This window comes from Erpetoichthys calabaricus, chromosome 16, assembly GCF_900747795.2.
Source record: "Erpetoichthys calabaricus chromosome 16, fErpCal1.3, whole genome shotgun sequence".
Taxonomy (NCBI): Eukaryota; Metazoa; Chordata; class Cladistia; order Polypteriformes; family Polypteridae; genus Erpetoichthys; species Erpetoichthys calabaricus.
The window spans coordinates 83,538,633-83,557,473 of NC_041409.2; the positions used below are offsets into that span (position 1 = coordinate 83,538,633).

The window sequence follows — 18,841 nt, forward strand, 5'->3', positions numbered from 1 at the left end:
TGTCACAAGCACTTAATGGTGAGGCCAGAGTTGAACACTCTCAGTAGGTAGGACAAGCATTCCTGCCATCTACCCTTACCACTTTAGTCAACGTGACTTTGAGAAGACAGCAGCAAGTCTTCATGACCAAAACACTCCAAAGAAATAAACCTGGTAGGACTTCAAATATGGTGACACTTACTCTTCAGTCTGTGCAAGGTCATCATACATCATGACAACAATCTGCTCATCAGGGATGCCATTTCTGTGGACGATTTGGTAAGCATGGCATGCATCTGCCTGTGTTAGATAAACACAAAATACACTAGACGTCAATGCAATGAAGGAAAAGATTACACATTCAGTAGCTCCTTGGTGAACCTACAAATAATGTGAGTGTACATGAATCTGTGACCAAATGTGACATAGTAAACCAATAAAGAGCCAAGACTTGGTTAGCTAATTCTAAATGTTTAAATGTGCTTCCAATAAAACAGAAATAAATGCAAGTACTCCTTAGATTGGGCAAGCCTTAATAATAAATCTGAACCAGAATGGTGTCCATCTGTATGGTTTTAGGGTGGCACGGTGGCACAGTGGGTAGCACTGCTGACTCGCAGTTAGGTGACCCGGGTTTGCTTCCCAGGTCCTCCCTGCGTGGAGTTTGCATGTTCTCCCCGTGTCTGCGTGGGTTTCCTCCCACAGTCCAAAGACATACAGGTTAGGTGCATTGGCGATTCTAAATTGTCCCCAGTGTGTGCCTTATGTGTGGGTGTGTGCATGCCCTGCGGTGGGCTGGCACGTTGACCGGGGTTTGTTTCCTGCCTTACGCCCTGTGTTGGCTGGAACTGGCTCCAGCAGACCCCCCCCGTGACCCTGTAGTTAGGATATGGCAGGTTGGATAATGGATGGATGTATGGTTTTAGGCTTTATGATCACACCAAGTCTGATGAGTAGATGGTGACTTCAATGCAACACCAGCTACCTAACAATATGTCAGTTTCTGAAACACACCAAGTCTAATTTGATGCGGAGTGCTTTGAGTAGTGAGAAAAGCGCTATATAAATCCATCCATCCATCCATCCATTTTCCAACCCGCTGAATCCGAACACAGGGTCACGGGGGTCTGCTGGAGCCAATCCCAGCCAACACAGGGCACAAGGCAGGGAACCAATCCTGGGCAGGGTGCCAACCCACCGCAGGACCGCTATATAAATGCAAAGAATTATTAATTATTATTATTATTATTAAGCCTAACAGCAATGGGTGCAGCATGGTAGCCATCCATGGACTGGATTCTCAGTCCCCAAACAAACTCAAATCAAAAAACCTGTGAAAGGCTACTCAATTTAAAAAATACCTGACCCTTAGAAGAACTCATTAGCCACCCCGGCAAGAAAGAAAGAAAGAAAGAAAGAAAGAAAGATAGAAAGATAGATAGAAAGATAGATAGAAAGATAGATAGAAAGATAGATAGAAAGATAGATAGAAAGATAGATAGATAGATAGATAGATAGATAGATAGAGTGGTGTGAAAAACTATTTGCCCCCTTCCTGATTTCTTATTCTTTTGCATGTTTGTCACACAAAATGTTTCTGATCATCAAACACATTTAACCATTAGTCAAATATAACACAAGTAAACACAAAATGCAGTTTGTAAATGGTGGTTTTTATTATTTAGGGAGAAAAAAAAATCCAAACCTACATGGCCCTGTGTGAAAAAGTAATTGCCCCCTGAACCTAATAACTGGTTGGGCCACCCTTAGCAGCAATAACTGCAATCAAGCGTTTGCGATAACTTGCAATGAGTCTTTTACAGCGCTCTGGAGGAATTTTGGCCCACTCATCTTTGCAAAATTGTTGTAATTCAGCTTTATTTGAGGGTTTTCTAGCATGAACCGCCTTTTTAAGGTCATGCCATAGCATCTCAATTGGATTCAGGTCAGGACTTTGACTAGGCCACTCCAAAGTCTTCATTTTGTTTTTCTTCAGCCATTCAGAGGTGGATTTGCTGGTGTGTTTTGGGTCATTGTCCTGTTGCAGCACCCAAGATCGCTTCAGCTTGAGTTGACGAACAGATGGCCGGACATTCTCCTTCAGGATTTTTTGGTAGACAGTAGAATTCATGGTTCCATCTATCACAGCAAGCCTTCCAGGTCCTGAAGCAGCAAAACAACCCCAGACCATCACACTACCACCACCATATTTTACTGTTGGTATGATGTTCTTTTTCTGAAATGCTGTGTTCCTTTTACGCCAGATGTAACGGGACATTTGCCTTCCAAAAAGTTCAACTTTTGTCTCATCAGTCCACAAGGTTTTTTTCCCCAAAAGTCTTGGCAATCATTGAGATGTTTCTTAGCAAAATTGAGACGAGCCCTAATGTTCTTTTTGCTTAACAGTGGTTTGCGTCTTGGAAATCTGCCATGCAGGCCGTTTTTGCCCAGTCTCTTTCTTATGGTGGAGTCGTGAACACTGACCTTAATTGAGGCAAGTGAGGCCTGCAGTTCTTTAGACGTTGTCCTGGGGTCTTTTGTGACCTCTTGGATGAGTCGTCTCTGCGCTCTTGGGGTAATTTTGGTCGGCCGGCCACTCCTGGGAAGGTTCACCACTGTTTCATGTTTTTGCCATTTGTGGATAATGGCTCTCACTGTGGTTCGCTGGAGTCCCAAAGCTTTAGAAATGGCTTTATACCCTTTACCAGACTGATAGATCTCAATTACTGCTGTTCTCATTTGTTCCTGAATTTCTTTGGATCTTGGCATGATGTCTAGCTTTTGAGGTGCTTTTGGTCTACTTCTCTGTGTCAGGCAGCTCCTATTTAAGTGATTTCTTGATTGAAACAGGTGTGGCAGTAATCAGGCCTGGGGGTGGCTACGGAAATTGAACTCAGGTGTGATACACCACAGTTAGGTTATTTTTTAACAAGGGGGCAATTACTTTTTCACACAGGGCCATGTAGGTTTGGATTTTTCTTCTCCCTAAATAATAAAAACCATCATTTAAAAACTGCATTTTGTGTTTACTTGTGTTATATTTGACTAATGGTTAAATGTGTTTGATGATCAGAAACATTTTGTGTGACAAACATGCAAAAGAATAAGAAATCAGGAAGGGGGCAAATAGTTTTTCACACCACTGTAGATAGATAGATAGATAGATACTTTATTAATCCCAATGGGAAATTCACATTCTTCAGCAGCAGCATACTGATACAATAAATAATATTAAATTAAACAATGATAATAATACAGGTGAAAAAAACAGACAATAACTATGTATAATGTTAAATATTAACGTTTACCCGCCCTGGTGGAATTAAAGAGTCGCATAGTTTGGGGGAGGAACGATCTCCTCAATCTGTCTGTGGAGCAGGACAGTGACAGCAGTCTGTCGCTGAAGCTGCTCTTCTGTCTGGAGATGACATTATTTAGTGGATGCAGTGGATTCTCCATAATTGATAGGAGCCTGCTGAGCGCCCTTCGCTCTGCCACAGATGTTAAACTGTCCAGCTCCATGCCAACAATAGAGCCTGCCTTCCTCACCAGTTTGTCCAGGCGTGAGGCGTCTTTCCTCTTAATGCTGCCTCCCCAGCACACCACTGCGTAGAAGAGGGCGCTCGCCACAACTGTTTGATAGAACATCTGCAGCATCTTATTGCAGATGTTGAAGGAAGCCAGCCTTCTAAGGAAGTATAACCGGCTTTGTCCTTTCTTGCACAGCGCATCAGTATTGGCAGTCCAGTCTAATTTATCATCCAGCTGCACTCCCAGATATTTATAGGTCTGCACCATCTGCACACAGTCACCTTTGATGATCACTGGGTCTATGAGGGGTCTGGGCCTCCTAAAATCCACCACCAGCTCCTTGGTTTTGCTGGTGTTCAGGTGTAGGTGGTTTGAGTCGGACCATTTAACAAAGTCATTGATTAGGTCCCTATACTCCTCCTCCAGCCCATTCCTGATACAGCCCACGATAGCAGTGTCATCAGCGAACTTTTGCACATGGCAGGACTCCGAGTTGTATTGGAAGTCCGATGTATATAGGCTGAACAGGACCGGAGAAAGTACAGTCCCTTGTGGCGCTCCTGTGTTGCTGACCACAATGTCAGACGTGCAGTTCCCAAGACGCACATACTGAGGTCTGTCTTTAAGATAGTCCACGATCCATGCCACTAGGTATGAATCTAATCCCATCTCTGTCAGCTTGTCCCTAAGGAGCAGAGGTTGGATTGTGTTGAAGGCGCTAGAGAAGTCTAGAAACATAATTCTTACAGCACCACTGCCTCTGTCCAAGTGAGAGAGGGATCGGTGTAGCATATAAATGATGGCATCTTCCGCTCCCACCTTCTCCTGATATGCAAACTGCAGAGGGTCAAGGGCGTGTTGAACCTGTGGCCTAAGGTGATGAAGCAGCAGCCTCTCCATGGTCTTCATCACATGTGATGTCAGAGCAACAGGCCGAAAGTCATTCAGCTCACTAGGACGTGATACCTTTGGGACTGGGGTGATACAAGATGTTTTCCAAAGCCTCGGGACTCTCCCCTGTTCCAGGCTCAGGTTGAAGATGCGCTGTAGAGTACCCCCCAGCTCCGATGCACAGACCTTCAGCAGTCGTGGCGATACTCCATCTGGACCCGCTGCTTTGCTGGCACGAAGTCTCCTCAGCTCTCTGCTCACTTGCGCTGTTATTATGGGTGGGGATGTTTTTCCTATGCTGGTATCAGCAGAAGGATGTGTGGAGGGTGTAGTACTCCGAGGTGAGAGTGAGAGTGGGTTAGGGTGGTCAAACCTGTTAAAAAAGTTGTTCATTTGGTTTGCTCTCTTCACGTCTCTCTCAATGGTGGTACCCCGCTTCGAGCTGCAGCCAGTGATGATCTTCATCCCATCCCACACTTCCTTCATGCTGTTATTCTGCAACTTCTGCTCCAGCTTTCTCCTGTACTGCTCCTTCGCCGCCCTGAGTTGGACTCGGAGTTCCTTCTGCACGCGCTTGAGCTCATGCTGATCACCGTCTTTAAAAGCCCTTTTCTTCTGATTCAAAAGGCCCTTGATGTCACTTGTAATCCATGGCTTGTTGTTAGCATAGCAGCGTACTGTTCTTACTGGAACTACATAGTGCAGTCAACAACTTCCTCAATGTTCTCATTATGAGATCCCTGCAGGATATCCCAGTCTGTAGTTCCAAAAAGTTCTCTCAGAGTATTCTCAGCCTCCGGGGTCCACTTCCTGAATGATCGTGTGGTTACAGGTAGGACTCTAACTTTTGGTTTATAGTGAGGCTGAAGCTGAACCAGGTTATGATCTCCTTTCCCAAGCGCAGGCAGCGGGGTGGCGCTGTATGCGTCTTTAACGTTTGCATACAGTAAATCAATAGTCTTATTTCCCCGGGTGTTACAGTCCACATACTGGGAGAATGCAGGCAATGTTTTGTCCAGCGTCACATGGTTAAAGTCTCCAGCGATTAGCACAAGCGCCTCAGGGTGCTGCGTTTGTAACTTAGCAACAGCGGAATGGATGATGTCACTCGCTGACTCCACGTCTGCCCGAGGAGGAATGTATACAATAACAACAATGACATGTCCAAACTCTCTGGGCAAATAGTAGGGACGTAAACTTACGGCCAACAGTTCGATATCCCTGCAGCAAGTGGAGATTTTGACGTTAACATGTCCAGAGTGACACCACCGTGTATTAACATAGAGAGCGAGTCCTCCTCCTTTGTGCTTACCACAGGTACTTGCATCTCTGTCCGCTCTAACTGTGCTAAACCCGGGTAGCTCCACGTTGGCATCTGGGATGGTGTTATTTAGCCACGTTTCGCAGAAACACAACAAACTGCATTCTCTGTAGGTCCTTACATTTTTCACCAGCGCAGCCAGTTCGTCGATCTTATTTGAGATTGAGTTTACATTCCCCAGAATCACAGAAGGCACCGAAGGCTTGAAACGCCACTTTCTCGCAAGCCGCTTCTTTTTTAGCTTAGTGCCGGCTCTGCTGCCACGATACCGCCTTCTTACCTCGTCGGGTAAATATGGAACCACACCGGCACTGGCATTTGTTCTCAGCGCCCGAAGTTGAGTACTTGAATAGGCGAGTCTCGGCGTGTTAAAATCCATGCCCACGTTGTAAAAGTAAGTGTGTCCAGGGAAGGAATCCACATAAAATAAAGTGGTAGGAGTGATCAATAAATAAAAATAGAAAAATAAAAGTAGAAAAGTACACATACATATACAGTCATACACGGAGCTGCTGAAAAGGCTGCCACTCACGGCGGCGCCGGATAGTATGTATATGAAGTTACTGTTAATTATTAGGCACAGGATATTTTTCTAGGACCTGAGACACTGAACTATTCTGGGCAGAATTAGTAATTGATGAAAGAGTGGATATTTTGCCCAAGTAAGTAATTAAGGATTTTGAAAGGGGTACTTCACTCAGTCTGTGATCTACTTACAAGGCACCTGCCTCATGCTATGGTTTAAGTGAACCAGAACTGGATAAAGAATGCAAAAAAAATAAAAATAAAAAATGGAAGGATAGAAATATGGCTCTTAACTGCTGACAAATATTCTTTGTGACAGTAAGAAATGAGTTTTAAAAAAGGTTTTAATACAGATGTCAGTTATTTTAACTAATTATTAAATAACCTTATCATTACTATGTACTACATTTTTAGGGTCACCAATAAACAAAGAGATCTAATTTACTGGTTGGCACTGTGACATAGTTACAGGGTTTTGAGTTGTTATCGAGTTTAAATGTCCATGCCTTCGAGTCATTTTTCTGGATACTTCGGCCTCATTTGCCTTAATGGTTTTGGTTAACTGATGACTGGAAAATGTCAGAGTAAGAATGAGTGCCAGTTATGTGTGTGAGAATGTTCCCTGTAAAATACTGGCATCCCATTGCAGTTTGATTTCAACTTTAGGTTTGATAAGTTCAGTTTCATTGAAACTCTAAAATTAAAAAACGTTGGTTCAGAAAAAAAAAAAAAAAAAAAAAGATTTTCTAAATAATATTACATCTGTAATGAAATAAAATTCTGTACTATAGTTTATAGTTAAAACAAGCTTACCCTAACCCTCCTACATGAGACAATTCTGTCCTATGGCTTGAGCATTTAGTTGACTGGAATGGCAGATCAATAAAGCACCATTACCTTGTGTGGAGTATTTTGAGCTTTTCTAGAGTTATACTATTTAAAAAAAACAATTTTTAATGAGAACACAGAACTTACTACTAAACTGGACTAAAAATGTGAAATTGAAAGGTTGTGAAGAATGACTGCTAAGTGCTGGGTGCATTTTCTTGGCAAAAGACGGAAATCAAGTGTGTGCATGCTCAGAGGCTGAGCCAGTTGGTACCTCACCTGATGTCTGTAGTTGTACCAGCCGTTGGAGCCAGCAACTATCACCACCCACTTTTTGCCAGTTGTTGTTGATTCTTCCAGTGGAGCAGAGCTCACTGCCAGAGCCAGGCCTATTAAAGTTATTACTCTCCACAACATTCTGCCAAAGGCTCAGAAACAATTTTTAGGATGTATCTTCCTGCAAAAAAAAGATAGAGAATATATTGTAAGCCTTGACAGGGCACAACAGTAAAACACACATCACTCCTCTCCATTCACACTTCTCATAGTGTGGATTCAAGGAACCCAGCCAAACTACCAATAAATGAGGAAGCACCCAAAACAATGCATTAAAAGCAGAGGTGTCACGGAACACAGTAGCAGTTACACATTTTAGAAGCACAGAGGGATGGAAAGTTGGATGAACACTACTAACATTACTTCCCAGTGATCATTCAAATTAAATAGTGACTGAATCTGAACCCTGGTCTGGTCACTGTCTATGTGGAGTCCTTTCTGTGTCTGTAGGCGATTCTTTCTTCAGGTAGCCCTGTTTTGCTTCCACATCTTAAAGGAATACTTCATCCATGTGTTAGTTACCCCAAATACTTGGTAGCAATGGCCAACAATATTTTAGCAAAAAATAAATAAATAAATAATTTTGCATGTTTTGAGTTAGTGACTAGATGAAAGACACGAAGATTATGAGACACGAGTAACTGAAGACTTTTTTTTTTTTACCCATGGACATGTTTCACATTGTTTGCCAATGTGCAGAACTGGTAATCGAGTTTTGTTATTTGATAAACTTCTCTTTTTCTCCATTCTGCATGAACAGGAGATTAAAATGTTTTCCTCGGCCACCACATGTACATGTGGGCAAGATTTAAAAACCAAAAAAAAATTAAAAAATACAATTCCATTAAAGATCTGTTTGCTAGTTCAATCATGGACTGTAAAAATCATCACAGAAACGAGTGTCTGTGTGCGAGTGTACCAATGACTTGCCTTCGCTTTACACTTCAACTGCCCTTAAACACAAAGAACTGACTGCTACTAATTGAAGGCAAAATGCACATGTCCAGTAGGAAATTTAAGCTTCATCTTAAACCTAACCTCTCCAAGTCGGATATCATTATCGAACCTTATAAATTCACCCTCTCACCACTGACTGACAAGAGAATTTGATTATTTCCTCAACACATTTTTAGCTAACTCTGTTCGGTTGTTTCCTACTTCAAAATATCCACAGTATTGAAACCTTCCTCTACATTCAGGCTCTTGACTGCTCAATCATTTGGAATACTGCACTGCTCTACCAGGACAGCAACCATTCAACTGACCTCCCTCAGCTAGGCCAGAATGTGGATGTCCAACTGGTGCAATCCCCCCCCCCCCCCCCCCCCCCATTCCTTTTACCCACATTACTCATCTGCTTCATTTCAGGTTCAAAAAAACCTTGATCTTTGAGGTTTCTGTATAGCTCTGCTCTTCACTACCAACAGTTTCTGGCCTCATCATATATTCTTTTAAGAAATGTCCATTCTGCTTCAGCTTATCTTCCCACTGTCCATTCTTCAACGAGGAGTTTTCTTTAAAATGGGAGATTTTTCTTGGTTCTCATTTCCAGGCTGTGGAATTAGCTTCCCATGACATTCTGAACCCCTCCTTATCTGCGGGAAATTCAGGGTCTTCCTGACATCACATCCTTTTACAACGTATTTTGGAACTGCTTAGGCTTTTGAACAATTTACAATTGTGCTGATCCCATCACAGTCAATGATCTGTAGCTGTCCTAAGCGATTCATTTTCATTTAACCTTTGAACTAGCTGTAACTCCATGTTTCTTGTGCTCGCTCTGGTTTGATAATGTTTTACTTCCTAATCACTTAAATTGTATTGTATACAATATTGTAAGTTAACGTGCATAAAGTTTCATCCAAAAATTAAGAATAATAATGTTAAAAATAAAAAGCACACACTGTCATATTGGTGATTTTAATATAAATCTACATGAACTTCATTTTAATGGATAGCCCCTTCTGTCCAGTGACATGACTGGGTGTATTCCAATGCTAGCCTGGTAATTCCCAAGTTGGACCATCTCACTTAAGTGTTTGAATTTTAAACTTACATTATATGTTCTAGTAGCGGTCTCGTTTTTATTTAGATCTTTCTCAGTTTCTTGGTGAGTAATATATTCTAGGACACAGTAACAAGTATTTTTTGCACAACCTTACAGTCTGTCACATGATGTGTGGCGAGTATGTGAGTCAGATTAATAGTTTTTGTTTGTCAACTGCTGTCCAGTTTCCCTTTAATGCTGACAAAATTAATTTATCCGAGAGAGTCGATTTTCAATGCTAGAGGATGGAGCAGACAGATTCCACATCACAACTGCCATGGATAACGTACACCATGCATGCCTCCAGCTAGTTTACATGAAATGCAAAAGTTGGGCACCTTTGCTTAAAATGTCTGTTACTGTGAATAGTTAAGTCAGTGGAAGATGAACTGATAACCAAAAGGCATAGATTTGAAGATAGAAAATTTCTTTAATATTTTAAGCAAGATAACAGTATTTATTTCCATCATTTAAAAGGTACAAAATACCAATAAAAAATTAAAAGGGCCTGAAGCAAATGTTTGGGCCCCCGACATGGTCAGTACTTAGTAAGACCCACTTTGGCAAATATCACAGCTTGTAAACACTTTTTGTAGTTAGGTAAGAGTCTTTCAGTTCTTATTTGGGGGATTTTTCCTGCATTCGTCCTTGCAAAAGGGCTTCTAATTCTGAAAGATTCTTGGGCCATCTTACAAGCATTGCTCTCTTCGAGATCCCTCCACAGATTTTCAATGAGGTTTAGGTCAGAGGACTGTGAGGGCCATGGAAAAATAGTCAGCTTGTACCTGTTGGAGGTATTCCATTATCTTGTTTTAGGACCCATCCTTTTCAACTTCAAATTTTTCACAGACACTGATGTTTGCTTCCAGAATTTGCTGGTATTTATTTGAATTCATTCTTCCCTTTACCAACGACATGTTCCCTGTGCCACTGGCTGCAACACAAGCCCAAAGCCCAGTTGATCCACCCCATACCTCATAGTTCAGGACATGTTTTTCCTGGAATTTGGCACTCTTTACTCCAAACATACCTTTATACCTTGTGGCCAAAAAGTTCTACTTTGGAAACAAGTCCTTTGGACTGATGAAGCCAAAGTGACATCAGGCTTGTTTAGATGTTCATTTGCAAATTTCAGGCACTGAATTTTGTGGCTAGGGTGCAGGGAAGGTTTACTTCTGCTGACTCTACCATGAAGGTCATATTTGTTCAGGTGTTGCTGCACAGTACAACAGTGCACTGCCACTCCAGAGTCTGCTAAATTTTTCTGAAGGTCTGATGGAGTCAAACAGGGGGTTTTATTTGCCTTTCCAGCAATCCAACCAAACAGTTTCTGCAGAAAGTTTTGCCTTCCAGGCCTCAACTTGATCTCCACCACTCCTGTTAACTGCCATTTTTTAATAATATTATGAATCGAGGAAACAGCTACCTGAAAACGCTTTGCTATCTTCCTGTAGCCTTCCCCTGCTTTAATTTTCCAGAGTGCTAGGCAGCTGCTTAGAGGAGACCTTGGTTGCCGATTGCAGGAAGAAGGTGTGAGGAGTCAGAAAATTTAAACAGCTTTGCAATTTGCATCTCCTGGGGTTTTCTAACAAAGTCTGAACAAGCCATAACCCTAACTAATTAAGATTTGAGACCTTGGTAAATGTTATCGGAGACCTCAAATGCCTTGTGGTGCCCAAACATTTGCATAACGCGCCTTTACTTTTATCACTGTACATTTGTGCTTTGGAAAAACAATACACTAATCTTGCATAAAATGCTGAAAAGAAATGTGCAATCTTTAACTTTATAAGGTGCTCATTCAGATAAATTATAAGCAGCACCACTGCTGTTGACGGAAAGCATGCCAGAAAAAGGTACAAAAGAATGTGCAGAACACCATTGTGTGTCAGCTGATTTGACGCCAATTTGACTGACTTGAATCCATTATGTTTTTAAAGTTTTCAATGGGTCACGTTGTAGTAAGGTTGCATAAAATTTCAAAAATGCCTGTTTTGCATTTGTAAGTGTTGTGCCCGTCTGGCCTTTTTCTTGTTCAAAAGTATTTTAATGTGCCTAAAAAGTGTTTGCCTATGCAAACAGCAAGAAAGTCACCAGTTACAACAAACAACTATTTTTAATGAAGGTGAGGATTTCCTGTGGTTTCAAAACCTGGTTCTGGGTTATATAATTTAAAAGGATCACATGCTTCATTCAGGAAAAGGAAAGGTTCATCTTGTCATTTTATTTATCACATTTCACAAACTCAAGTGAAGCTATTTTTCTTCAATCAGAAATCTGGAAACTCCCAAAGGGTTCCTCTCCACACTTCATTTGAAATTACACTCCATGCCCAACTGCAAATGTGTTTACACCGTCTTGTAAATATTCAGGATAAGAGGCCAGGGGGATTGATTTAGACTTTATCTTTGGTCATCGCTGTACATATTTGCATTTACTTTGGAATCTGGAAATTGTTGTTTTGATTTAATAATTCAACGGTTTAATAAATATATTAAAAAAAAAAATTTAAATCGCATAATTGCATGGAATTAATTGTGATCAATCACATCTAACATTAAAACATACAATCATAAAATACATACATTTTTATCTAATCTAAATCTTGAAGATATACACTGAATCACAAAATTAATAAAGAAACAACACAAAGGAATTTCTTAAGATTTAATGGCATAGATTAAACTTAAACAGTGACCTGAAACCTGACCTTTTAACAAAATCCTACTTGAGCGAGTGCAACCTGAAACTGAATGCCCTCCTTAAAGGCAAGTTGACGAGAAGGCAATAAGAAAACGAAGCCAATGTATTAATTATCAAATTGGTATGGCATATGGGACGTGGTAAGGTAAAATTAAACGACTCTTGACTTTGAATCCACTGCTAAAGACAGACTTAATTGAAAGAACAAGCATCTCTTAAACGGGCATACATTAAAACTTGTGTTAAAATTCCGCAAATGCCATCCTTAATTGTTCATCACCATCAACAACTTTATATTTATACCCTAAACAAGTGTTTTCCAACTGGTGCGCAATGAGAGCTGCCCAGGTGTGCCATATAGGACCGCCTGTATGAGCAGGGAAAGAGACAAGCAGCTGGGAAAATCGTCCAAAGTACTCACTAAGTGCTGTGTCTGTGACCGCCAACCTTTTTTTTTTGCCATTGCCTCCGTTAGTCATGCCCCTTTGGACAGTTTAGCATGTCTAACAGATTTAATGCTTTTGTGGTTAGTAGAATTGTGGTGTGCCCTGGGATTTTTTGGGTTACAAAAAGTGTGCCACCACAGAAAAAATGTTTGGAAAACACTGTTCTATCTACAGTATACCTTTCCTCCTGGCATGCTAAAAATTCTCTGTAGCTGTTATCTTGCATAAGAACTCACACAGTGCATTACTTGGGTGGTTATGTTGCATTCTTTGCATAAATTAACAAAGATACTACAAACCTGAACCATGGGTAAGGATAATCATTACACTTTTGTTTAGTAGAACTTTGTCATATTAGGACAGTCAGCACTGTAAGTTACCTGGCAGACCAGCAGGTTAAATACAGAGGTACTAGAGACATTTTGGTTTTCGTGCCACTCAGAAAAAAACATTTTGCACATATGTGATATGACAATGATTCGATCTTCTTACAGACAAGACATTTAAAAAAAAAAAAAATTATATATACAGTGGACCCTTGACTTACGAACACAATTCGTTCGTGAGGGCTGGTTGTAACTCAAGACTATTTTTCCCATAAGAAATAATGGAAATACCCATAATGCATTCCGAACCTCCCACAGCATCACTTACTTAACCTTTTCATAATAAAAAAAAAGGGTTGTATAATGTGCATAATTTACCAAAAACACCAATAACTTTTCTAATGTACTAACCACAAAGTTATAAAAAGTGCCTAGCCAACCAGGAACAACAATTTCATACTGTGCTCACCATTTAATTTGACATCTTTGGGCTGCAGGAAGGGAGGAGGAGGAGGAGGAGAATGAAACGGAAGGTGGTTATTGTTTGGAAGGAGCTTCCTTATACAAATCTTTTCTTTGTAAAATTGTCGAGATGGTGGATTTCGACATGCTGTACATATTAGCGAGATCGGTCACACAAACGCCACTCTCATCATTTCTGCACAATTCTTCTTTTTGATTGTGATCGCTTTTTTTACCTTGTTACCTTCTCTTCCTTCCTTAGCTTCTTTTCTAGCTTTTTTGGGGCCATTTTGATAGCAATTATCGAATTATATAAATCACTGCACTGACCAAAATTACATCCACAAACACATTTATCTGGGCTCCGACTGACACTTACAAATGCTCTCGGCTGTTTGTTTACAATCGCACAAGCGGATACACGTGACTGCATTCGGGTCGTAACGCAAGACGTTGGTCGTAATTCAAAACAAAAATTTTGGTCGTAAACCAAGTTGTTTGCATGTCAGGCCGGTCGTATATCGAGGGTCAACTGTATATTATATACACACACACACACACACACATATATACATATACATACACACACTTATATAAATTTTATAGGAGAACACTCAGTGCTCTTTTATTGGCAAAGGGAGGTTATACAAGGTACTAAATGCAGGAGTGGCATTAACTATGACATGTGATATTGTTAAAAAGAAAATAAATGTATTTCTCGAGTATGGATTTTATTTTCTCTGTCAGAACAAATTTACTTCAATTAAAGGTTGGGTTTTCCCTATTTTTTTTTAGTGCAAGATTAATGCAATTCACCAAAAGGTGATTTTTTTTTTTTTTTTTTAAAACCCTTTTTACTCATCTTTACCAGGGGTGCCAATAATTGTGGAAGGGACTGTACATCTGCCAGGCCTGCTTCTTGATTTACTTGAGAATAAAAGCAATTATGAAACCTGCTGATTGCAGCGTTCCTGCTGAGGTGCATTCTCACTCAGCTTCAGAGGTTAAACAAAAAGTTTGCTCCCAGGATGGTTGAAATCCTTTTTTGTAGTAAAGAAATACTCTTAATAGTACACATAGTTTGGAAGTAATTTGATGTAGATCTCCAACACTGGTGTTAAGACAGAGCCAATGTTGGTTTTTATTTTTTCCTGCACGTCCCAAATAAACTTTTTACTTTGTGTGTCTGTATTACTCTAACAGACAAAAATGCTTCCATTCAGCAAATTTTCTATGCAGCAGCAGCAAAGTGTAATAGCATCTGTTGTGCCCTAATCCCCCCACCCCCCATTAGTTCCCTTTAAGGTAAAATAGGGGTTCTTCCTTTTAAAACCATGTTGAAACAAAATACTCAAGTGCCTCCACATCAGCATTTGTTCTAGATTTGGAAACTAGAACCTAAACAAGTCATGAAATTATTTCAAGGTTGATTCCCAGAGGTTTTAAAGAAAAGAAGAAACAAAAAAATATGAAAGCAAAACTTAAAACAGGCTTGGCCTGGTGCTAGTAAAGTGGTATTAGTTCTTTTTTTCTAGGTGCTGTTACCACTAAAACATTTAGTTAAATATACCAAATTTGTTCACTAGGAGCTGTAAAGGAACATTTTTTTAAGCCAGAAACACTAAAAAAAGTGTATAATTTATTAAACTTCCATAGTGACATACCAATTTTAGTTTCCTAGCATTAACAAAGGTAGTTAGTCTGTCAACATTATACTTGTAGTTGCTGCCTGGCACTTGTATATTGTATTGTATATTGAATCAGTGACTTTAACATTTTAATTCCTTGCCTTTTCTAATACTGGTCTATTTGCCTTCACAGATGAACTTGCATAAATAATTTGCTATCATTAGAACATACAGTAGTACCAGTTTCATTTCTACATTTCATGCAAACATTTGTACTAACCAAAAACTTAAGATGTAGTTGCAATGACATCTATAGATAAGAAAGCAATCATGAACACTGTGTATAATAGAGGTTTAATAGTGTAAACTAGAATGATAAGAATTTGTGTACGTATAATCAGAATAAACTATTTGGGAGATATAGTAAAATGTCCAATTACAAATTCTGTCCTTTCTTTTTGCTTTTAATTATTCATGTTTTTACACTTTAAACAGGTTATTTTAAAAATATTGTACAACTGATGTTTGAGAACTGACCCAGGTTACAGTTAATGATCATATCTGATTAATAAAGCCGTCAAACACATCCATAATAAAAAGACTACGGAAAAAGTAGTGGTTATTTCCAATAATCATAATTTGTCTTCAAAGAGCATGGCTCAAAGAACATTAATAAAGCCGGGGTAGACTGGGATGAAAATTCAGATTTTCTTTGCTTTCTTACTTTGACACGACACTTCATTTGATTACAAGGTTCACCATATGAAGTGTTTCAATAGTCAAAAACATGAAGGACAAAACAGGACTTTCTAGAGAATCTCAAAATACAGCTAAAAGGAATGACAAATATTGTTTATTAAGATCAAAAAAAAAAAGAAGAAACCATTCAAAGTTGATTTCATTCTAAAGTTGAACTATAACAGAGCATCGCAGCAGTGACTCCTCTAGGAATGGAAGGCTTATAAATGCACTTGCAAAAACATACAATGAAGAGGAACACTGTGTAGATATATTCTCTAAATATACATGTGTACATATACATGTTGCAAAGTATTACCTATAATAAACACTGTATACTTGTTCATTTTAACAACTGGCTTCAAATTACCATGGAATTAACATTACAGAAATCTGTACAAAAAGAGATACCAAAAAATTCATACTAGTAAGACAGTCTAATAAGAGCAAATGAACAGGCATGCCATATTTTTCTACCTCAAGTCCAGCGGGCACCAGCGAGTACCTCAAAAACAGATGCCCACTCAGACAAGGTAAAAAGAAACTGGCACAGCACAGCCTTCAATTGCTTGAGCTACTCTAGTACAAAAAACATGGTATAATGTTTAAGCAGCAAGCCAGTATAGCTTCTTAAATATTTCAAACATAACTTCTACTCTTTAGGGCAGAAAAGGACAACACTACAATTACACAAGTGGCTACCTCACACAACAGGTCATAGGTAGTCAGCACTGCATTCAAAAAATAAATCTTGAATGTCAGCAAAATCTTCAAATTTAATAACCTTTTTATTTTTTTATTTTCCTTCAATTTTTTAATCTCTTATGTAACCTAAGATACTATATATTTTTACTGTTAAATTTATGAGTAGTAATTTCACATTACATACACTAGCTGTATGTGACTTAGAACTGTGTGTTAATTACCAGTGCAAAGATGGGTGGAAGATAACCTCCTTGTGACAGCACGTGATGTTAATGATAGTCATAGTCTCCATTTCACTTTTCACATTCAGTAAATGTTCGGGCAAAAAGGGAGTTCTTAAAGTCTGGGAGAACTGCCAACATGGAGAGACTTTGTTAAATGTGTCACAATCAGGGAAACTACAGGAACCATTCCTGGCATGTGAAGCCTGATTTAACACTCTCCGTTTCCTATACATGAACTTCTTTTTGACTTTCCAGAGAAATTCAAAATACAGTCAAAATAAATATATTTTATTAAAATCATGAAATAAATCTCTGAATGGGACCTCTCAATGATATATGATATAACACTTATGAATAATCATTCTTCCTTCAGGAAGGCTTTCTGAACTTCTTTTTACATGTGTTTTAATTGACAGTTTGTGCTATAACATATGCAAACTGAATTAGGCTGGTTTGACAATATTATTTTATGCTTTAAGAAAAAGACAATAGTACCCTGCTTTCTTGATATACCCACAATTCTTTCAACCACTCAAAAACAATGTATTCACGGAAAGTTACATTTTAATGAATAAAACGCAAGTGTTTATATAAATGTATGTATACCTGTATGAATATATGTATACACTTACACAAATACAAATAACATTCACCTTTGGCAAATTCATAAGCGGTTTATCCAGCTCTACATACACCATACCCGGGACCCTAAGTCTTAAGATACAGTATATACGCACAATTAAATTCATCAAATTAACATTCTTAGAACTCGCCTTAATTCAATGTATTCGTACAATGTTACCTTCTTTTAAAAAAAAAAAGGATAAAACAGTTTCACACATTTACCACCTGGACAACCATACAACACTTCCATATATCCAACCACGCACCTAGTTAAATATCCCTATATAACTTTCACTTTCACCCGAGAACACACACGTTCTTTCTCACACTTTTCCTGACATATACACCCATTGAATTTGTGTGTACACGGATTATACTTTATATTAATAATACATAGACACTTTTTAAACATTACATAAAATACGCTGCTCTCTTCCCTTCGCCCATAAATAAATAAACACATATTCCCCGAATCACTTCAGGCCCAAGCTCACCCGGCTCCATGTCCCTTATCAACCGCGCAGTTGTGACAGTTGCGCTATTGCGGCTTATCTCACGTTCCATAATCTCCCCCAATATGTTTCTCCTTCTCCCTTTATCACCAAATTTAGCAAATCGTGTACTCGCCATAAGCTTCTCACCTGCCACCAAATAATACAGCCTTTCTTTCCGCGCTGCTCCAGCCCAACAACGTCCCAGTCCTGTCCAGCTGCGTTTTTGTTGTGTACCGCCAAATGAAGGCGGGGCTACAGAAATCCGCGTGAGACCAAGAGGTGTGGTCAGCACAAGCGCGTGATATAATGCGCGCGCAATTAAGGGTCTCTTCGAACCGATGCGAACTATATAAACGTTAGGGTTAGGAAATGGTTGGCTAAATAAAAGTAAATAGAAATAAGAGGTATATTTCTAAAGATTTTTTTTCCATTTCAACTTTAATGTGTTGGCTGCGCTTGGCAGATAAAGTGCTTAAGGACTGTTTTTGCCTACTGTAGAGGAGCCACCCTAGGATTTAGCAGGTGTTAAAGAATTATTTTATGGATAGAAAACTCCGAACGAACCCTCGAATGAGCCTACTTTTTATGTTTACCGACTAGTCCCATAGAACACTTTCATAAAAATTACCCCAGTATTTAGGGTGGTGTAATATCAAATGGGCTTTACTTTTTCTAAAACTATTTCATTACATATTACATCACAGATAGATAGATAGATAGATAGATAGATAGATAGATAGATAGATAGATAGATAGATAGATAGATAGATAGATAGAATTTTAACAGAAGCTCTTTAAATAAATAAATCATAAATAGGTAAATAAATAAATAAAAACACACGTTGGTCCGAACACACACCAGAATGGCTATTAAGCAAGAAAATTAAAAAGAAAGAAAGGCAATATACAGGCATATTGCTGTTGGCATAATGCAGCCCCCTCAGTGTTCCTTGACACAATTCTACTGCATAATTTGTTGGCAGAAAGTCCTCAGTGTTTGTGTGTCTCAGAGAGGATGTGCAGCACAGTTCAT

The 18,841-nt window shown here is 39.3% G+C and overlaps 1 protein-coding gene across 2 annotated transcripts in view; it reads right to left on the bottom strand.

Annotated features, from left to right (window-relative positions):
• Positions 1-18,055, bottom strand: part of lgmn (legumain) — a 45,945-nt gene extending 27,890 nt beyond the window's left edge. The window contains exons 1-3 of one of the 2 annotated variants that reach the window (XM_028821776.2): positions 17,956-18,055; positions 7,355-7,532; positions 182-279 (exon numbers count right to left, since the gene is read on the bottom strand). In XM_028821776.2, the coding sequence (XP_028677609.1) occupies positions 182-279; positions 7,355-7,492 (236 nt within the window). In that variant the 5' untranslated portion in view covers positions 7,493-7,532; positions 17,956-18,055. Of the gene's footprint in view, positions 1-181; positions 280-7,354; positions 7,547-17,955 lie in introns of those variants that run through there. The other variant, XM_028821778.2, reaches the window with a different exon arrangement.
• Positions 18,056-18,841: the final 786 nt, after the last annotated feature.